The sequence below is a fragment of the Phytophthora infestans genome, genomic scaffold, assembly GCF_000142945.1.
Source record: "Phytophthora infestans T30-4 supercont1.13 genomic scaffold, whole genome shotgun sequence".
Taxonomy (NCBI): Eukaryota; Oomycota; class Peronosporomycetes; order Peronosporales; family Peronosporaceae; genus Phytophthora; species Phytophthora infestans.
This window is the reverse complement of record NW_003303746.1, coordinates 3,096,800-3,116,646: the sequence shown is the minus strand read 5'-3', so window position 1 is coordinate 3,116,646 and position 19,847 is coordinate 3,096,800. Positions and strand designations below refer to the sequence as shown.

Below are 19,847 nucleotides of genomic sequence, written 5' to 3'. Positions count from 1 at the left end.
CTCCGCACCTCTGATTTTGCCGCAACGGGAGGTCTCAAGCAAAGATCTATCTTATTGTTATCACAACAAGCATTGTAAGCTCCGTCCCCGCCCCCCTCGCCCCCTTCCTCTCATGGGGGGCATGGCAGGAGCTAATGCGGATGCGTTTTGTGACGCAACAGGGGATTCTGATGACGAGTTCTTCATTCTCTTCATATTACCCGAGCTAAATGCACAGCGGAAGAGGAAGCACGGTGGTTCTGAAGTCGGCAGGCGAGCGGGAAAGGAACGCAAGAGAGCACAGTATGGGGAGGAGATGATAGCCGACTACTTCTGCGATAATCCGACCTACGATGCAAGTACGTTGATTTCCTGACTTGTGAATCTGCTATTACAACAGATCCTGACTTTTAAGTGTCACCACGGCATATAGAGGACTTCCGTCGGCGCTTTAGAATGCGTCGAGACCTATTTGAAACCATCGTCTGCGCTCTTGTCGAGGATGAACACTGCAACTATTTCGTGCAGCGGCCTGATGCTACCGGTTTGTTGGGGTTTCTTCCAGAACAAAAGATTACATGTGCACTGCGGATGCTCGCATATGGCGCAAGTGCAGACCAGCTCGATGAGGTCATTCGCATTGGTGAATCAACAGCATTGGAATCGTTAAAAACATTTTGTAGCAGCATTACGCGGCTGTACGGACCTGAGTATCTACGCAAACCTACTTCATATGATCTGGAACTGTTGCTAGCTGAAAATGCCGTTCGAGGCTTCCCTGGCATGATTGGCAGTCTCGACTGCATGCACTGGGCATGGAAAAACTGCCCTGTTGCGTGGGCAGGAATGTACCGCGGTAAGGAGAAGGCTGCAACCGTCATACTAGAAGCTGTTGCTTCTCAATCGCTTTGGATATGGCATGCATTCTTTGGAGCACCGGGGTCGAATAATGACTTGAATGTCCTGGAGCGCTCCCCACTACTGGATGATTTAGTGAATGGTGAAACACCTAAAGTTTCTTTTAGAGTTAATGACGCAGACTACAGTCACGCTTACTACTTGACTGATGGAATATATCCTTCGTGGGCTATATTCCAGCACAGCATCAGCTCGCCAGCTAACCGCAAAAGAAAGTTGTATGCTGCACTTCAGGAAGGAGCTCGAAAAGATGTTGAACGTGCCTTTGGCGTTTTACAGCAGCGCTTTCGCATAATTGCTCAGCCGTGTAAACTTTGGAGCAGTACAGCCATGGGAGACGTCATGATGGCATGCATTGTTCTCCACAATATGATCATTGAGAGCGAAATAGAGGATAGTGCTTGCAACAATGAATATCTTTACGAAGATGGTTGGGTAAGTCCCGCATTACCACTGCCGAATGAATTTTGCCCGGTCACCGACATTGCGCAAGCACTGAAAGTAATTGAAGACGAAGCCTTGCATTTCGAGTTGAAGAACGACTTATTTGAGCATGTCTGGAAAGTATTTGGAGAAGGTAGTTAGCACGGTATTGTAATGATAGGCAAACAGCAACCACATACCGGTAGTGTCGAAATGCTTTCGAGCTAACCTGATAGCTGGTTAAAGAAGGAATCGCCAATGGTTTCTGAGTTTGCATTGGCGTCACGGTTCTCTTTATCGCCTTCCTTTGCAACGCGTCACAAGTAGATGCACGAAGCTGGGCCAATATTGCCTGGCGCCGGATGGCAAAATATTCCTGGGACTCTGCACTGTCCGGAGCCTGCATGAAAATGCTGTACTGGAACTTCTTCTCCATCACTAAAGCCTTCTTTTCCGACGCTGCCACAAATCGTAGATGCAGATCGGTTGGCAAACCATCTTTGCCGACACTTCCAGCAATCTTAGCAGCCTTCGCAGCTTTCTGGCCTTCTGGTCTTGGCACAGCTTCTTTTTTGCGTTTTGTTCCTAGCGTAGTGCTCGAAGTAGTAAGCCGTTGTGTCCACTTGGGTTTGTCACGAAGCTCATTCCAAGCATCCAAAAACTCAAATGGCTGCTTGTGCCGCTCCCCGTAGATCGATACTGCTGACTCTACGAACATCTCCTCATTCCATCCAGAGCGTTCCTTGCTCTTCAGCTTTGAGAAGATGCCCTCGAATTTTGTCACTTCTGGCTGGAGCTTCTTCCACCTACCAGAAACTGCAGCCTCCGATCGCTCGTCTGCACCAGCCCCTCGCTGTGCAAGCCAATGCTGATAAACTTTGGCGTAGAACGAACCCTTCTTTTGACCGGCTCCGCGAATGGGGTCTTCTGATGTCTCCAGCCACGATCTGCACAGCTGAATCGTCTCCTCCACGCTCCATTCTCGACCCTTCCCCATCTTTCTCGACGAGTTCTTCTGTTTTGCGCGCAAACTCGTGTCAATGTTGAAGTGTGGGCCACACCACCCTTTAAGATCCGAGTCTTATTTTAAAACCCCGAAAGGCAAATTTAAGACCTGCTGAAGTTAAAACCAGCGTTGAGACTTACCGCTGGAAGCGTTAAGACTCGCTCGAGTCTTAAGCGCGCTACATTTGAGATAAAACCGCCTTTACGACCAACCGCTGAAGATGCTCTTAGCCCGCAAACCTTTAAAATCAGTTTATAATCGGCAAGGACGCCGCGCCACAAGACCCTCGACATGATAGAGGAGAGACCCATGCTCGTCAAGAAGCGCAGAGGGCCCCTGGATAACCTCGCGGCAAGTCAGGGAGACTTATTTGCGCTGAAGTGACACATGGGCTCGTTGGATCCAGTGTGGATTGCACCTAGTACGACTACAACGGATTCTTTAGCTAGTAGTTTTATTTACCATGATTTAAATATGTGTTTTTAATGGCGACTAAACCAACGTCAGGGCCAAGCCCAGTATCTTGTGAAGTGGCGGGGTATCCTTATTCACAAATATGGTGGTAGGTGTTGGCTCCCCTGTGGCAGGATTGCCCAGACGTCGTGAGCATTTATAATCGGACATTTCAATACCTGAGCACTGCTTCAGCGGACAATGGCGTCGCCAAGCGCTGAGCGCTTACCAGTAGACTGGGGAGAAGGCAGATCGGCAGGCCTTGACCGATGACTGGGGTCGCGGGGTCGTAAAACGGAGCCGCGCTCGCAGTAGGAACGGAAGGCAGATGAGTATTGTAGTATTGAGGACGCGGTCCTGTGGTGCGGTGTCGCGCTTTCGACTTTACGATATCGAAGCGCAGACGTCTCTCCAAACGATTAAAAAAACTAGCTAGAAGAGCTGCATAATTGGGGAGCCGTCGAGCGTGACCGACCCAGTTCATGAACGACGCTTCATCAGCGACTGAAGTCGAAAGACCAAAGAGACTGTGCCGATGACTGAAATCGACTGTTGGTTCAGCTGGTGTCGAATGCGCTACCGATACGCCTGGGGAAGGGTGACTTGTGGAGGGTTCAGCCCGTAATACGTCCGGTGCATAGCGAGCTGGTTCTTTGGCGTGTTTGAGTGTCATCCAACCGTACGTAGTTGCCACCAGATAAGACGGGAATCTAAGCTGTAAATCTTAAACGCTAGCTTCAAGCGTGTACTCGACTCAATCCGGGCCATGATCGCTTTATCCTCTGCCGTCAAACTCTTTTATGAGGCTGATTTCCTGCTTTCGCACTACCGCGCATTTCCCTACAGCCCCCCCCCCCAGCCTTGGTCTGTTTCTTGCTGTTCGGATTTGACTTCTTGCAGCATACAGTTTCTCTGTCGATAAGAATACTGATTGAAGTATGGGAGTGTTCTTCCCGAGCCATTCCTGCTTTGGGCATTGGACTACGGCATTTTGTATGACGTAACCAAACGGATTAATCGTAACTTACGACGCTGGTAACGGAGGGTTAATGTGACCAAGGACAAATTCACAATAACTAGTGCTGAACAAGGTTAAACTCGCGCTATTTAGCGTTAATCTGGCCAAGGCGCTGCCGTTTTCTTTCCGTTTCTTAAAGAAATTAACTCCATTTAAGTTTCTTGCTAAATGGTGAATGTGGCTAAGATCGCGATAACAAAATAATTGCATCGCAGTTCTACTGTCGCCTATACTACGTAGTAAGTAATATTTTTAAGTATTTCAAGATTCTCTTTGTTTTTTCGCTTATTTCGTGTTTATTTATGTGTCTTTGTCGATAAACTTCTTTTCAATTAAAAAGATAAACTGACAAACTCAATTGAATTTTATCCAGCTTTTTGGCTATTCGGTGTGGCCCACATTATCATCTTGGGTCTCCTCAACAACTGACCAATGCTTCGGCTGCTGCGTCCTCACGTCCATTTTCCTCTGCGCCGTCACGCGCGCTGCATTTCGTCCAGCTTTGACGCTCGCCCCCATGAGCTCAGTGCGTCTGGGCAACCGGGCCGTGTGCTCTTCGGCGCAAAAGTTGCGGCAAAACAGCTTGGTGCATTAAGTCGCGCCAGTGGTATGCGGAAGGTGCTACTGGTGCGCGACCGCGACGCTGCCGCCGCCTCACGCACTCAATACGCCGAGTTCTTGCTGATGCAAGCTGGTGTGCCCTGCTTCCAGTACACATTGGAGCGTGACTGTGCCACACTCGAAGGTGTGGATCACGCAGCCGCCACAGCTCAGCGTGTGGGCGCCGACGGAGTCGTAGCCTTCGGTGGTGGTAACGCTATGGACACGGCGCGTGCAGTAGCTGTCGTGCTGGCCAATGGAGGCAGCGCAGCCGACTTCGTGACCATCAGGGGCGACGATGAAGACGATGAAGAGCTTAAGTTGCAGCAAGGGAAACTGGACACCACGCCACTTCTGCTGGTCCCGACCATCGCCGGATCGGGCGCTGAAGTGGCCAGGACCTCTATGTTGCTGGAAGAAGATGCAGAAACTAAGTTGCTCTTTGCGCCCGGGAAAGAGATCGTGCCCGAGGTGAGTGAAGGTCAAGTTGAAGTTGCCTTTTTAGTCACTTGACGAACTTGTAAAATGTTGTGGCACCAGGCGGTGATCATTGACCCAACATTAATGTTGACGGTACCTCTTCGCGCTACCGTCCAGGGCGCGTTGACAGCCTTGGGGCAGTGTCTGGAGAGCTATTTGCTGGGCTGTGCGGACGACGCGACCAACGAGTTGGTACTCGAAGGACTGGAGGCTGTGGCGGGCGCTCTCGCTGCTCCATTGAAAGAAGGCAAGCTGGATCTCAAGGGTGCTGTGCTGCGTGAGCAATTCGCTATCGGAAGTTTGTTATCGGGAATTGCAGCCAACTCGTCGGGTACAGGAGCGGCACAGGCCTTGGCCGTGTCAATGGGCGGCATCTCGGACCTGCCACACGCTCAGGTAGCCACAGCGTTTCTGCCGTTCGTGTTCGATAGGTATGCGGAGCTGGCGAGGGAGAACGAGGGCGATCCGTTCTTTGACGAGCTGCGTGAGAAGCTGGAGAACGCGGCCGACCGACTGACAGCTGCGAGCGGCTTCCAGGGCGCCGATGTGGCTGCTTGGCTGCGTTATGTGATCACGCGCTTTGATCTGCCCACAGCATCGACTCTTGAGCTGGAGGGAAGTCTTCTGAACGGTCTAGTGGACCGAGCTGCTCAGTACCAGGACGAATCGATGGAAGTTTCCCGCAGCGACGGCAACGGCGCAATCATGGAGAAGGACGACTTACGTGCGATCATCGATGCTGCTGTACTAGTGGTGGAGCCTACACAGGAAGAGGAGAAGTGATGTGAAATTTAGACGTACTAACGAATGGAGACTCGAATGTCTTAACTTCTGCTTCGAAAATGACTCGACCTGTTTTTTTTACATATTCTTTGCTTACTTTTTGTGACTGGATCGGTAGCTGAATATTGTACGTTTTGTGGTGTAATAAGAGCAAAAGAAATGTAATGAAGATCTAGTTGGCTGGACATACCGTTTTACTTGTGGCTGGTGCGGAGACTGAATAATATATGCCGGAATCTAGAATGGAGAGGGAATACGAACTGTGGTCGCTGTGTAAAAACACATTAACACATTACTTTAGTGATACCGGTAAAAACATATTAGCAGCGGCTTTTACTAACTTGGAATTATTAAGGAATGATGGCGCATGGATTCAGCATTTAAAATGTTTTAATAAGCTGTTACTTCCGTCGTCACTCCTCTCTTGACTTTTCACGGTAATCATTGGTCGCCAGACAGTATCCGATATAGCGACCAATGCGACTGGAATTTCGTGCTTTGTCGATGTCACGCGTGTTGAGACTTTGCTCAGTGCGACGACATTTTCAGCCTCGATGCATTCGGCGCTGGTAATCTCGTATGAAGCCACATCTCCCGAAGAGAAGAAAGCGTAGTCAGCGTCTCGCAGCACGTCTCACACGACGATGGAGCCGTCTTGACATCCCACGGCGACCTGCTGCGTCGTAAGATGAAGCTGTGATCTTCGTCAAGTGTTCTGACTGGGGCCAGGACTATTAGAGGGCATGGCTAAATGGAAAGTATTGAAGTTCTCAATACATGGAAGCAAATGCTTGAGCAACTTGAGTGTTTAAGGCACACTTCGCGTCTGAGGACGAGTCGTGCGTGGCGCCACTAGAGTCCGGAGAATAGGTTCACTTGTGTCATCCATGATGTTCAACTTTGAATTCGTGGGTTATCATTAATAAGGCTGTAACTGCAGAGGTGACAGCGACGACACAGTCGAAGTTAATTCGTCGCATTCGATGTGTCAATTTTCCTGTTATTTTGAAACGGCTCAGATCCTGATTTTCTCTCAAAGCACGTAAAGATCCGCGCACAGAAATAGTGAGTCGAACCGGCAATTTTGGTCGGAATTCACAGAAACGTCACAAATTGCGATCCGATCAAAACTGACATCGTACTCATCCTGAGAATCCGTCGGCTCGAGAAAAAAATGATTAGTTTGTACTGTGCCCTCATTGGTGTGGCTGGGAGCGCGTTCTCTGTGGACATTGACGCGAACAAGTCGGTGGGCCACTTGAAGAAGGCGATCAAGGCGGAGATCTCGGACGTCTTAACCCTGAAGAATGTACCTGCGAACAATCTCCAGCTCTTCCTGGCGAAGAAAGGCGACACATGGCTAGAGTTGGCTAGCGAAGAAGTGTTTGAAATGCAAAAAGGAGGCATCCCTGTTGGAGTGCTTGAAATACTGCGCGAACAGATCAACCCAACAGAACTAGCTGTTGAATTGTTCGGAGGTGCTCCGACGACGAAGGTTATTCACATATTGGTGAAGTTACCGACAAGTACCGTCATTACGGTTGGTGGAGATGAAGACGCAGACTCTTTACTCGAGCTAAAGCGTTACCAAAGACGAGGCGTGCAGATCCAGAGGAACTGTAGTGAATACTGTGAGAGGATTTTGGACAAAATCGACAGTATCTCCCATCGTAACGGCGTACTTCCATTTATTTGCGTGGTAGCTTCGTCGGGCATGGGGAAGTCCCAGCTAGCGTTTGCCTTAGGTGGTCGCGGACCTTGGTTCTACTGGCCTGCCACGTCCATCGGAGTGGACTCCCAGCCCATTTATAAAAATTTTGTTTCGATTGCGGAAGCGTTCGATAAAGTCACGAAGAAGGACGAGCTAAAGAAAAAGAGTGAAGTGGATATTCTGAACTGCATATCGGCGGTCTATTCTCACGAAAAGCTGTGGATCTACGGATTTATTCTCACGTTGTTAGAATATTATGACAAACTGGAACACGACAGCGACGCAGGAATGATCTACTTTGAGAAGAAAATGTCGATGGAAGTAGAAAAGTGCGACCGGAACGCAGTTCTTGCCTTTCGAGATAAGCTGAAACGTGATGGCAAGGCGGTGCCTTTCTTCGTGTTGGACGAATTGACGGCCAGTAAATGTCAGGACGAAGAAGCCGAAAAATACGCCGCATTTCAGCGAAATGTTTTCCGTGCGTGTGGTTTGGTTGTGCTTGTGATGGGAACTGATGCGAAGATCGCCAAGTTGACTCATCAGTCGGGAGGAAGCTCCGGGGATCCGCACATGTGGATGACAGTCTTTTCTCGTTTTCCTCCATATCAACCAATTAGGTTTGAGGATGAAGCGAAGCAAGATGCTTGGGACCGTATCCGAGCTCATTATCCAGTCTTGATGACCATCGTCGAGCATTCACGTGGGCGTTTCGTCCGACACTTCGTCGACCGCGCGGCGGTGTACGCGATGGAAAAGTCCCACACTTTCGATCTGCGTGATTTGCTGGATGACGCGTTTTGTTATGTGCGTACAAGGGTAGAAGAGACGAAGCGTTTTATGAGTAAGCCGGAAGGAAGAAATGCGCAGATGATGGCGATGTCAAATGTTGATGCTGTTGAAACATCGGAACCCGAGACGAAAAGAAGGAGGATTGCATCTGGGATCCAAAGTATGCACTCGCACTTCGCGAATCTGGCGGATTCTCAGCATACCGATGTTTATGTATCTCAAGGTGAGTTGACCGTTAACAGTAAGGAATGGCTCCCGCTGTGCAGTTTTCCGACGATTAGGGAGGACGTGCTGCTCTACCTCGCTGTATTGGGCGGAAAAACTTACTCGGGGTACTACAACGAATCAGTGTGGAGAGTGTTTTCGTTGTGGAAAAAAAGACACGGGTTCACTATGGGAGAAACCACCAAAGCTGTGAGTCAGAACTACAAATACTACGAGAATATGGTCGCTCATATGATTTTCTGTGCATCGCGAAGAAATGGAGTACGAGGTATCCTTTTTCAGGACTTTTTTCCTTGGTTGCTGGGAGAATTTCGAGAGCAGGTCACAGTTCCGACAAAGCTGGTGATGGGCCCAAGAGAAATGGCATTCAGCGAATTATTGGATGGATATCATGAACTAGCTGAGTTACCTGGCAAGACAGTGCCGTTCTTGGCTCCGCCGAATGCTGAGTGGCCGCCGTATATTTTAGGAGCTGGTTGCGGGTGCTTTGGTCATTTGGATCGTCTCGAAAACGAAGGTAGGAGTAATATTTCCGTGCGGGAGAACGTCTCGCCTTACGCGCCACTCTTGATTTGTGAATTCAAACATTGGTTTGAGAACATCGATGCTCGCATGGTTGAGGGTATCATTGATGGACTGGAGACTACTCAGAAAGACAAGTGGAAGATTGTATTTGTGTTTTGTGATGGAGTGGCGAACTTCCGTACACAAAGCTGGTCGCATGCAAGTGTTGGCTGCGTCAGGATCGCGTGCCGGAGTGGCCATGTCGAGTGGTTTTTCCAACCGGTTAAAGGAGAGCGAAAAAAAATAGTTGTCGTGATGGTCACGGGGCGTGTGGATTTGAAACGCGGTCGCAGCAGAGCAAATTAACTTGTCGCTTTCAATTAAAAGGTCGTTAGCGAATACTTAAGTTATGTCGTACCGGTATGCTGTACACTTCTTTTGCAGCCAATAACTTACAGTATAATATTTCTTGGAATATCTATCAAGAAGCAATATCTGATTTTTGCTATTGCCGCCGATATAATTCCATTGTTACTCACAGCTCCGATTTCAATAATTTCTTATGAGATCATAAATATATTTATTTCGTTGACCTCTCGAATGCAATAAATAATTTATTGTAGCTAAAATACCGATTTCTAGTGAAAGATTTCTTCTTCATTTGTCTATCTTCATTGATAAGCGTGTTGGAGCGCTCACTCTTCATTTTGGGACAAAGTTAGCAAAATTGCGTTACAACACGGAAACGGTGGGATTTCGACAGGCTGTGCATTTTTGAAATGATGTTGAGTCGCTATACATTTGGCTCTTATTTATTGTTTGCATGTCGAAGCCTATGTATTGACACAAGCTACCCAATGCCATTGCTAAGGGAGGGTTCCCGATAAATAGAGCAATGCTATAATCGGAAGCCCTGAATAGAAGTTCCCCGCAACGACGACAACAGCGCGGACATGGAGAAGGATGACTTACGTGTGATCATCGATGCTGCTGGTGGCAAAGGAAGAGGAGATGTAATGTAAATTGACGAACTTATGAATGGAGACTCAAATGTCCTCGTAACTTCTGTTTCTTCCGTCGTCACTTCTCTCTTGACTTTTCACGGAATTGGGATGTTTGACATGGATCGCCAGCCAGTGTAGCGACCAATGCGACTGTGGCTTCGTTCTTTATCGACGTCATGACATTGTTTGATCATCCCAACAGCCAGTAGCGCCAGCATTGCAGCCAGATACGCCCACCAGGCTCCTGGAACAGCGTAGATCCAAGGTTCTCTGCTTCTCATCACGTACGAATGGAAGCGGTCGACGTCGTCTCTGCTGGGGTACCGACCAGCGAAGTAGCCGATACCCCTCACTGCAGCTACTGAGCCCATGAGGCTGCTAGCAGCAATAGCAAATGGCCGCACTAGCAGCCATGCGAGCATGCCACCCAGTACCACAACAACACCGTCAAGGACGGTGCTGGATTCACCCGGGAGCAAACGATACGGCAGTGACGAAGTGAGCGTGTAGGCCAGAATTGATCCCACCAAAAACACACCTAATGGGAAAAATGCCAGTGCGACGCAACCGCCAGCAATTCCCATGACGACGAAACCAATCCAGGAAGCTGCAAGAACCCACGTCTTCAACCCGAAAACGTGTTCAAGCGCTGTTGCCATCAACAATCCAGTGACGAGAAAGCCACAGAGAAAAATCATCAAACGCAGGAGTCGGAAGCCGTAGAGACAACCCACGAGACCTGAGATGATCGCAAACTCTGCAAGGACACCAGGTTCAATGTCGAGGTGGTCAGGAAAATCACCCGGAGGTCGAGAATGCCCGTAAACGTGGAGCACACAAAGCGGGACCATCAAGGTGACAGCTTCAAGACGAAAAAACGAAAAAGAAATTGTTGGGACGGGACGCCATTACATCACTCAGAAAGAATGGCACCTCTTAGCACAGTACAATAGTAGTAGCGCTAATCTATTACGGTAAAATATTTAAATGACCAAAACACCTTGGCATTAGACGGAAAATTAGCTCGAAACGGACTGGAACATCGGATGTTGCGAGAAGATAAGGACGCACTAACTGCACAGTTGGGCGAGCTACGCGTCAGATATCGCGAGCTGTTCGACAACGAGCTATCTCTCCGTACTGAGTTGCTGTCATGCGAGCAAGACAAGTTGGCACTCAGTAAAGCGTTCGTCGCCTTCCAGTTGGAGCGCGACACTCAGGTACAGCAGCTTGACAGCGACAAATTCGAGGCTGAAACTCGACTTCTGAAGGCAGAACAACTCGTTGTCGAGATCCAGCGAGACGACGCCACAAAAGCTGAGCAGATCCAAGATTTGTGTGCAAAAATGAATGAGCTGGTAGCTGACAAGACGCGACTTGGTGGCGAGTTATCTATGCTGCAAAAAGCAGTAAAATCGGCAGAAGCTGCTCGCGACGCAGAAGCCAAAAAGAATCAGCAGCTGAGTCTGGAACTGATCGTCGCTGTCAACCAGAAGCAGAAATTCCAGGGAGAGATGGAGACGATCGTCACTCAATTACGCGCTCGTCAGGCTCAACTGGATGACAAGCAGACTGAGAGCACTAAACTTCAATCAGATAATGAAGAATTGCGTCGAGAAGCTGTGGAGTTTAATACGAAGCTTGATGCGATGCGGAAAGATCTGGAGCTCGAGCTGGAACGTGCGGAATGGGCGGCCAAGAAGGAGCAACTGGAGACGCAACAGGCTGGACGAGATGCTGATAGTGTTCGTGAACGTACAGTCAAACAGTTAAGCGATGAGCTGGAGACTCAACGATTGGCATTTGCAGCGGAGAAAAAATTGTTGGAACGTCAAGTGGAACGTTTCCAGGACGATCTGAAGCGTGAGATCCGAGATAAAGAAGTTGCAAATACAGCGTTGAAGACTAAGAGCGACGAGAATGAAGAGCTTGTGCTGGCTCTGGAGCGAACACGACATGACTCGCAAGCACAACTTGAGACTTTCCGTCTGAAACTCGCACTACTTCATCAGTCAGGAGGTGACGCCGGCGAGTCTACTGGGATTCGAGCTCTGCGAGAACTGCTAGCGTCGTACCAAGAGCGGGAAAGAGAAGTACGCGACGAACTTGACAGCGCACGAAACGCTGGTTTACGTTTGACGCGACGGCTTCGAGAATACGCTTCCGAGCCACATCAAAATGACGAGGGAGTTCATGCTACAGATGAAATACAGCAGCTTCATGCGCGTCTTGAAGCTGCAAAACAACAACTCGCAGCAGAGATGCAGCAGCGCTCGGAACAAGCACTGATACTAGCACAGCTGGAGGCTCAGAATGCAAACCTGCGACGCGAGCAGAAAGAAACCAACGTGGCCGACCCCAACGAACTAGAAACCCTGCGTGCTGCCAAGAGCCAACTCGAATCACGACTGTCAAGCACCAAAGCTCACTGGATGAAGTTGCTGGAACAAGTTGAGCGACGATGTGCCGAGTTACTCACCAGGAACGTCATGCTCACTGAAGACAACGAGAACATTCGCAAACATCTCACCAAGGTCATGCAGCGTACCTGACCAGACCAGACTTTTGCCTAGAAACCTTAAATCAAACCAAAAACTACGTACTGCATTAATCGACGCAAAATGAATGTGCCACTAAAATACTTACAGGTGGCGCTGTAACTCAGCTACCATCGATCGGTAGCTGACAAAGCCTTGGACAATAACGTGTCGATACCATGTCGACGTCTACGGATGAATGTTGTTGCTGCGCAATTGGAACGAGTCGTATTGTCGCGTTCCCCAGGCGTTGTAGCTTTTACGTATCAAATGGTCTACGCGGCGACGGATTTCTCGTCGTGAGAGACCGACGCACAAACGCGTGCGCAAACTGGCAATAACACGCGCTAGCTTCGCGCCGTGGAAACAAGGGAACGGGGAATGCTGACCTGTTGTTTGTAGCAGGGCAGCGATCTCCGAGTGGTATTTCTGAAGCACCACAAAGCCCTCACACAAGCAGTTGCGGAAATGCTTGTAGCCATGTGATCCCAGGCCTCCCATGACGTCAACCATCTCTTTTGTCAGCTTAAACGGAGCGTCCTCGATACTGAACATTCCGCCAGGAGCGATGCCCAGAATGAAGCCGAAGTCGATGTGAATCACGCGACCCTCGGAGCTGAGCAAGATGTTGCCGTTGTGACGATCCTTAAGCAGTAGAACGTAGCTCACGATGGAGTACGCAGCCAAACTCTCGATGAATCGACGCTGCGCAGCGATGAAATCCGAGTTGGACGGGTCACCACCGTACACGCTGCGGAAGTACTCGGACAGATTTCCTCCTGGAAATGTCTTTTTGAGGTAATCCAGCGAGCAGGCATCTGTAATTGTCTCCAGTAAACCAATATTGGCGCCAGTGGCGACAATCCGGTAGGTTCGGAGCCACAACTGCGGTGCTTCGAACTCGAAAATGGACTTGAGTTTGTGGATGAGCTGCATGGTGAACACTTCTTGCCTCAAGTCGTCGTTGGTCTTGACAATCACGGAGAATAGGTCCCATCCAGGCAGTTCCCCCATCGGTGACTCACTCCGAATGCGCGCTTTGCGCTCCTCCCAGCTCTCACCAAATATCTTGCTGTCATACACAAAGTTCTCAATGCCTAGACGTCCAGCACGAGCTCCTGCACCCATCTTGCTACCACGACTTGGCTGGGGTAAGTGAGGTATGATGCCTGTGTGGCGTCTGCCAGTAGCTGGTGCTGCTGCATCTCGTCCATTCGTGTGCCGATCCAACAAGCCCTCCGATCCAGCGCCACTTGCAGCTCCGTCATCTGGACAAGCCACAACATTGCTAGTCGGCGTAGGTGTAGCAAGCGTGGAGCTGCTGTAAGGCGACAACATTGTCTCTCCACTCGAAGACACTGCAGAAGCTTCGATTTCATCCAGCACAGCAGACTCGAAGAAGGTTGAATTGCGAGGGTGAGAGCTGAATACGAAAGGACGGAGACGTTCCGTGTCAGTGTCATCAAGACCAATCGCTCCACCGCTCTGTACTGGAACAGTCTCGACGAAAATTAAAGTAGGAGCACGCATTTTAGTGGAGAAGACCTTGCCTTCGGTCGGTGGGATCCGCACCACTTGGTACAGCTCGTCGGACGCCGCACTCAGCGGGTAAAGCGCCGAGGATTGAAGTGAGTTGTTCAGCGTCTCCAATTCCCCCGCTAAATACTTCCCACGGTCCGAAACAGGTTGAATATGACGCAGACGTTCACTTATAGCTGCTAGCGACTGCACAAAACTCACTTGTTCCAGTACCAGCGACTCGATCCCCGTTCCTACAGGCTCATCCGACAGATTGCTACTATCAACATCCAACGAGTCGTACAGAATACTGGACTGGAACTCACACAGCTCAATCCCCGACGCGGCAAGCTCTGCAGCACAGTTCTCGAATTGGGGCAACGTTCTGGCGTTCAGCCATCGCTCATTCATCGAATCCGGCTCCAGCGAGATCAACTTCTCCATGTGTGCGTTGATTTCCCGTAGGTCCGCAAGGATCTGAGCCAGCTGATGCTCGGGGCAGTCCGCAAACACCAGATCCTTCCAGATACTGAACATCCTCGAGCTCTCTGGCAGGGTCGTGTTCGGATAGATGAAGCCCAGCAGCGATAACAGCGTGTGTGGGTGTAGATTGTGGTAGTTTCCGTCCCCCACGGACGCCTGGACGTGCCAAATCGTCTGCAGTGCAATTCGAGGACAGCGACGACAGATTGCACGGATGTATCGCTGCAGATAGAACAGCTGAGCCGAACAACGAGGCGCTGGCTCAGCATCTAAGCACTGGACGAGATGTAACAGTTGGTACCACAAGTTCTCGACACGGTCCACACACGTTTCAGTGTAGAATGGCAGGCGTTCACACGCCACACGGAACAGATGCGGCTTCTTCCTCGTTTGGTACAAAATTTTGATGGTTTTGTTGAGTGTCATGGATCCATGTCGAAGTTTGTGCAGTGTCCGAGCAAACATGTCCCCTGTCTGGTTCCTAGCGTCAGTACGAGCCACCAGAGCGTCCATCGAGATGCCACGACTCGCCAGAGGTCCCAGGAACCGCTTGGACGAGCGTAAGTAGCTTATGAACTCCTGTCTTTGAGTACAGTGGTCGCAGCAGCGTCTTGCCGCCCGAAGTCCAAGATGTTGCAGACGAATGCCGTGGTTACAGTGACGCGCACAGAAGGCGCGCGCGCACGAGCCACAGAGCACGCGACGCGTCATGAGTGGCCGGAAACGTACGAAACACTCGGCGCATCCAGCATCTCCCAGAGCAAGCGACTGTCCGTACGTTAAATCCGACGGCGCTGACCGAATGGACGTAGCGTCGGAGCCCGCTGCGGGTCGCTCCTGGAAAGCACAGGGCGTGGGAGGTGGTCTCATGTCTCCAGGGACGATCCGTCGTCCCCCATCGTCGCTGCTGACGGCCGCTAACAGCTCTGCTGTGTTCTTGGAGCGCTGTAGAGCTCGTTCTAAATGCTGTAGCCACCGATCGCGATCTTGCTGCGTCTCGGCCGTGCAAAGCAACAATTTCTTGGACGTTGTACGCACTGCAAAGGCGTGCGGGTACGTGCCGAGCGCGGTGCGACCGTCCCAGGACTCAATGCTCTGCACCCAAACCTCTCCACGCAATTGTGTGTCCGTCTCGGCGCATTCCTTGCTGCGGTACCAGCGTAGACGCGCACCCTGGAGCACACAGAAGCGCCACGAACCCATGTACATGCTGCTTGAGTAGCGCTTACGGAGATACCCGCCAAAGAGTCGAGGTGGATGCTGAGCACGTGCGAGGGCCTGAGCCTTGTCACGTGCAGACGTGAGCGTAGCGATGGCGCCTACTGGAGTCTCAGGAAGCAGCGCGTCCACGTCCACAGCGGGAGGCTCCTTCATGGTGGCGGATGCTCCAGGCATCGTCGTATCTAATGCGGGCTAGTAGACGCCAGTCTAACGTGGCGAGTACACGGACTCCGCACTGGTGCGCTGCAAGGACCGTCACTCTTGGTGGCAGATATCGGGAATTGATGCCTGGGAGCGCGGAATCGCCTGCTGCCTTTGGCAATTGTGAAGAATAGCGAGTGCGGAATGGCTCGTCTCTGTGCAATGGGTTGTGAGACGTTGCGCGAAGAGAGGGAAATGAACTCGACGATGTACAGAGCAGTTGCTGAATGGGAGTTGCTTCGATTTGTGTGCAAAGTTTGACCGAGTCAGTGTAACTTACACCTTTGAGAACTGCCCGCAGATCCCGTAGTGGCGATCCTGGGCGGCTGATTGTCGGCGACTTGTGCTGAAGTCCACGGCGAGGTCAATGTGGAGGGTTTGGCTGCATATGAACACTGTTCACTGAACAGGCTGCAGTGTATGGTGAACTTCTCGGCAGTCGGCCGATCAGATGGCGTGTCAGTCTGGACATACCGGTATCGCTGAAGTCCGCATCATCTGCCAAAGCTCAAGTGTACTGTAGCTATCTCGTGTCCTCAGTGAGGAGTCCTGGAGTCCTCTTGGACTTCTTCATGTGGAGGGCATTTGCTCATGGGGAATGCGCCAGAAATATTCACAACAGCTCCGTTGCCGTCATGTAAACGATTTACAACTTCAGAAGGAGGTACTATAATACCTACCTCAGGTAAGTATCCCAAGCGACGTTCAACGCTTCCCGATCTCGAGATCTTAAGCAGTCAATTGGTCAATTTCTCAGTTGATGGTCTCTATTGACGAACCCATCTCCGTTGGCATTGAATCGGCCCGACTCGCTGCATGGTCTAGGAATCTGTTGTCCTCTGTTTTTTCAAGAGGTCGAAAGCGTAGCATTCGCAATACTTCCGCAAGAGAAGTCCGACGTTAGAGTGATGAGCTTGCATCGCTGTATGTTTGCCACTGGCACGGCTCTCAAACGTTAAAAAGCTGGGACCGTGACTTGGACACTGTTGGGCTTTTGTACGGCCGTGTGCTGTATCTACTTACATATAAAGTCACTGGTGGAAAGCATCGTTTAAAACCGGCCCCAGTTGGGGCGCCCAAAAGAAGGAGAAAAGTGAATAAAAATACCTCTGAAGTTCTGCGAGTATTTTACACTATTTTACTCAATTTTGGAGTTTGATTTATATGGTTTTTCGGACGTGCTTGTGTCTTTGGAGCGTTGGTGGTGTTGGATTTTCCTGTTTCTTTTCTGGGGGTCTTGGTTCCAAAGGTTTAAGCTAACGCTATTATAATATAGTAGCGTTACCGGGTAGTTCTTAGTACATATCATGTACTAAGAACTACCTGGTCAGTTGTGCTGAGGTCTGCTGAGTCAGCAGTGCTGGCACATATTAAAGTTGCTGTGGTAGGATGTGATTGGATGCTGAAAACTTAGCGAAGAAAAAAAAGACGTCAAAGGTATTTTTCTTGGACAAACTACGACATTACTCGAAGCCAGCTACATTAAAGCGTCAGTGCCATCGCTGGCGCTTGCTTCAGTTCCTCTTGCGGCGGCCGTTGCACTTGGTTTTGGTCGAAGGGGTCGAAATTACCGTGGGGTCCTGGTTAGCAAAGTTCGCGTCTACACCGGGTTCGTCGGTGGATGTCTCATTCCAAGCACCAGCTTCGTCAGAAACCTCCGACTGAGTTACACTCTCGTCTCCGGCGGGTTCCCCCTGTTGCGTCGAGTCGCCGTTCTCCGATGATTTCGTGTCGCCGGACTTGTTGTCGTCGGACTTGCTCTCATCCGACTTGTCGTTACCCTTCGATGATTTCGTGTCGTCTTGCTTGTTGTTGTCGTCGGCCTTGCTCTCGTCCGACTTGCCATTGCTAGATTTTGACGAAGCCTCATTTTTGTCGTCACCGTCTCCGCTTGCTTTCGAAGGTTGAGTGTTCTGCGAGGTTTCGTCATTGTCATCGTTGGGTGAAGCGGGAGCCACAGTGCCGGGTGTTTGCTCAGCGTTGTCGTCATCTGAAGACGCTGGAGTCGAACCACCAGCAGCTTGAGAGACGTCGCCGTTGATATGCACGTCACTCTCGGAGTACTGGCACAGTGGCGGAGACGGACCATCACCCAGCATGGATGGCTCGCCGTCTGCATTGCCCTGAGACCACTGACAGATCTTCACCTTCTTCTTTCCGCTGGACTTGACCCAAATGTTACTCAGTGTGGCCTCATCACCCCAGTTCTTGTTCACCGTCACGACGGCGTTGCCCGGGTTTACGATGTACACATTGGACAATGACACCTTCTTCGGTCTGTCACCACAAGTGCCACACGAACGGTAGAGCTTGCTGATATCTTCACCATAGAAGCCGTCGATCTCGACGGTGCCTTATCCGTTGTGCTGGATCACCTTGTCATCGGCAGAGCGGGCGCCACCGCCAATGACCTTGGACACACTGGAGGCGGTTCCGCCCTTGATGCTGAGGGCGTCCTCGCACACATCATCCCACCAGACATTGTCAATGGTGCAGTCGTGCTTATCACAGTGGACACCTTCCATTTGGTTCTTGCCAATGATGGCGTTCTTGAGGGTGGCACCAGGTTCCATCATGAAGACAGCGGTGTCGGAACCACTCTCCGTTTGGCCCTCGCACGATACGTCGGAGCGCTCGAACGTTTGCATCTTGCCGTCGAAAATCTCACCAGCCTTGATCACGTGTGCCTCAGTGAATTGGACGCTTCCGGTACTGATGGGCCAAGTGCCGTCAGGTACCTTCCCACCGCCCGAAGAAGGAGTACTGCCGCCTCCTGCGGTGGTCTGGCTACCCGCTGCAGAAGTTGCACCACCCGATGTCTGGCCACCGCTTGGAGGTGTTTCGGGTGCATCGGACGAGGTTTGGCTACTGTTTGGAGGTGTCTCCGAGTCACCAGATGAATCTTCGGTCTCGCTATCATCTTCATTCTTGTCGCTCGAGTCCTTGGAGTCGACAGGAGTTTGAGTCTTTTGGGAGAGCTGAGAAGTGTTGCTGCCGTCGGATGGTTTGTCCGGAGCAGAGGGTGCGCTGGGCGATGAAGCACCAGATTCAGAAATATCCTGGTTAATGTGCACGTCGCTCTCCGAGTACTGACACAGAGGTGGCAATGGACCGTCACCAAGGTTTAAGGGTTTGGCTCCTCCCTGGGACCACTGACACACCTTGACTTCGTTGCTGCCGTCCGAAGTCTTGACCCAAATGTTGCTAAGTGTAGCCTTGTCACCGTAGTTTTTGTTCACCGTGATAACACTCACTTGAGGGTCTACCGCGTACACATTCTTGATTGTCACGATGCGGGGAACGTCACCACAAGTACCGCACGAACGGTAGAGCTTACCAAATTCCTCGGCGTAGAAGCCGTCGATGTTGACTGTGCCCTGACCATTGTGTTGCACCACCTTGTTCGGGGCCGATCGGGCGCCGCAATTAGTGACTGTAGTCACACTGGAAGCGGTTCCGCCCTTGACACTCAGAGCGTCTTCACACACGTCGTTCCACCACACATTCTCAATGGTACAGTCATGGTCATCACAGTGCACTCCTTCCTTTTGGTTCTTACCGATAATGGCGTTCTTCAGAGTGCCCCCGGCCTCGACGAGGAACACGGCTGTGTCCTTCTGCCCCTCACCTTCCGAACAGGTAACATCCGAACGGTCGAACGTCTGCATCTTGCCGTCGAAACTTCTCCAGCCTTAATGATGCGTGGCTCGGTGAATTTGATGATTCCGGTGCTCGTAGGCCAGGTGCCGTCGGGTACCTTTCCACTGCCGGACGAAGGAGGGGTACTGCCACCGGTTTGGCTGCCGTCCGACGAGGCTACAGGTTCTTGCTTCCATGAATCTCCACCAGTATCAGTTGACTTTGATGATCCGTCCTTGTTTCCATTCGCGTTTTCACTTGAGCTTTGACCTTCCCTAGACAATGGTGAAGAGGAGAGTTTGTCACCGTTATCATCGGACTCCCCACTCGACTCCCGTGAGGCATCAGGTGTATC

At 50.8% G+C, this 19,847-nt stretch overlaps 8 protein-coding genes across 8 annotated transcripts; 4 read left to right on the top strand and 4 right to left on the bottom strand.

The window, feature by feature from the left end:
- Positions 1–762: 762 nt before the first annotated feature.
- PITG_08644 (uncharacterized protein) lies at positions 763–1,208 on the top strand (the record flags this gene model as incomplete). The annotated part of the gene is made up of 2 exons (XM_002903955.1): positions 763–1,156; positions 1,201–1,208. The coding sequence occupies 2 exons, from the start codon at positions 763–765 to the stop codon at positions 1,206–1,208; spliced, it is 402 nt and encodes a 133-aa protein (XP_002904001.1).
- A 3,021-nt stretch (positions 1,209–4,229) lies between these two features.
- On the top strand, positions 4,230–5,720 carry PITG_08643 (uncharacterized protein; the record flags this gene model as incomplete). The annotated part of the gene is made up of 2 exons (XM_002903954.1): positions 4,230–4,868; positions 4,995–5,720. 2 exons carry the CDS (start codon positions 4,230–4,232, stop codon positions 5,658–5,660), a joined length of 1,305 nt encoding a protein of 434 aa, XP_002904000.1.
- Positions 5,721–6,834: 1,114 nt separating this feature from the next.
- PITG_22856 (Crinkler (CRN) family protein) lies at positions 6,835–9,255 on the top strand (the record flags this gene model as incomplete). Its single annotated transcript, XM_002903953.1, has 1 exon — positions 6,835–9,255. One exon carries the CDS (start codon positions 6,835–6,837, stop codon positions 9,253–9,255), a length of 2,421 nt encoding a protein of 806 aa, XP_002903999.1.
- Positions 9,256–9,988: 733 nt separating this feature from the next.
- PITG_08642 (uncharacterized protein) lies at positions 9,989–10,744 on the bottom strand (the record flags this gene model as incomplete). Its single annotated transcript, XM_002903952.1, has 1 exon — positions 9,989–10,744. One exon carries the CDS (start codon positions 10,742–10,744, stop codon positions 9,989–9,991), a length of 756 nt encoding a protein of 251 aa, XP_002903998.1.
- Positions 10,745–10,939: 195 nt separating this feature from the next.
- Positions 10,940–12,445, top strand: PITG_08641 (uncharacterized protein; the record flags this gene model as incomplete). Its single annotated transcript, XM_002903951.1, has 2 exons — positions 10,940–12,020; positions 12,129–12,445. 2 exons carry the CDS (start codon positions 10,940–10,942, stop codon positions 12,443–12,445), a joined length of 1,398 nt encoding a protein of 465 aa, XP_002903997.1.
- A 174-nt stretch (positions 12,446–12,619) lies between these two features.
- Positions 12,620–15,805, bottom strand: PITG_08640 (phosphatidylinositol kinase (PIK-G3); the record flags this gene model as incomplete). Its single annotated transcript, XM_002903950.1, has 1 exon — positions 12,620–15,805. The coding sequence occupies one exon, from the start codon at positions 15,803–15,805 to the stop codon at positions 12,620–12,622; it is 3,186 nt and encodes a 1,061-aa protein (XP_002903996.1).
- Positions 15,806–17,367: 1,562 nt separating this feature from the next.
- PITG_08639 (uncharacterized protein) lies at positions 17,368–17,952 on the bottom strand (the record flags this gene model as incomplete). The annotated part of the gene is made up of 1 exon (XM_002903949.1): positions 17,368–17,952. One exon carries the CDS (start codon positions 17,950–17,952, stop codon positions 17,368–17,370), a length of 585 nt encoding a protein of 194 aa, XP_002903995.1.
- Positions 17,953–18,916: 964 nt separating this feature from the next.
- On the bottom strand, positions 18,917–19,521 carry PITG_08638 (polysaccharide lyase, putative; the record flags this gene model as incomplete). The annotated part of the gene is made up of 2 exons (XM_002903948.1): positions 18,917–18,931; positions 19,015–19,521. 2 exons carry the CDS (start codon positions 19,519–19,521, stop codon positions 18,917–18,919), a joined length of 522 nt encoding a protein of 173 aa, XP_002903994.1.
- Positions 19,522–19,847: the final 326 nt, after the last annotated feature.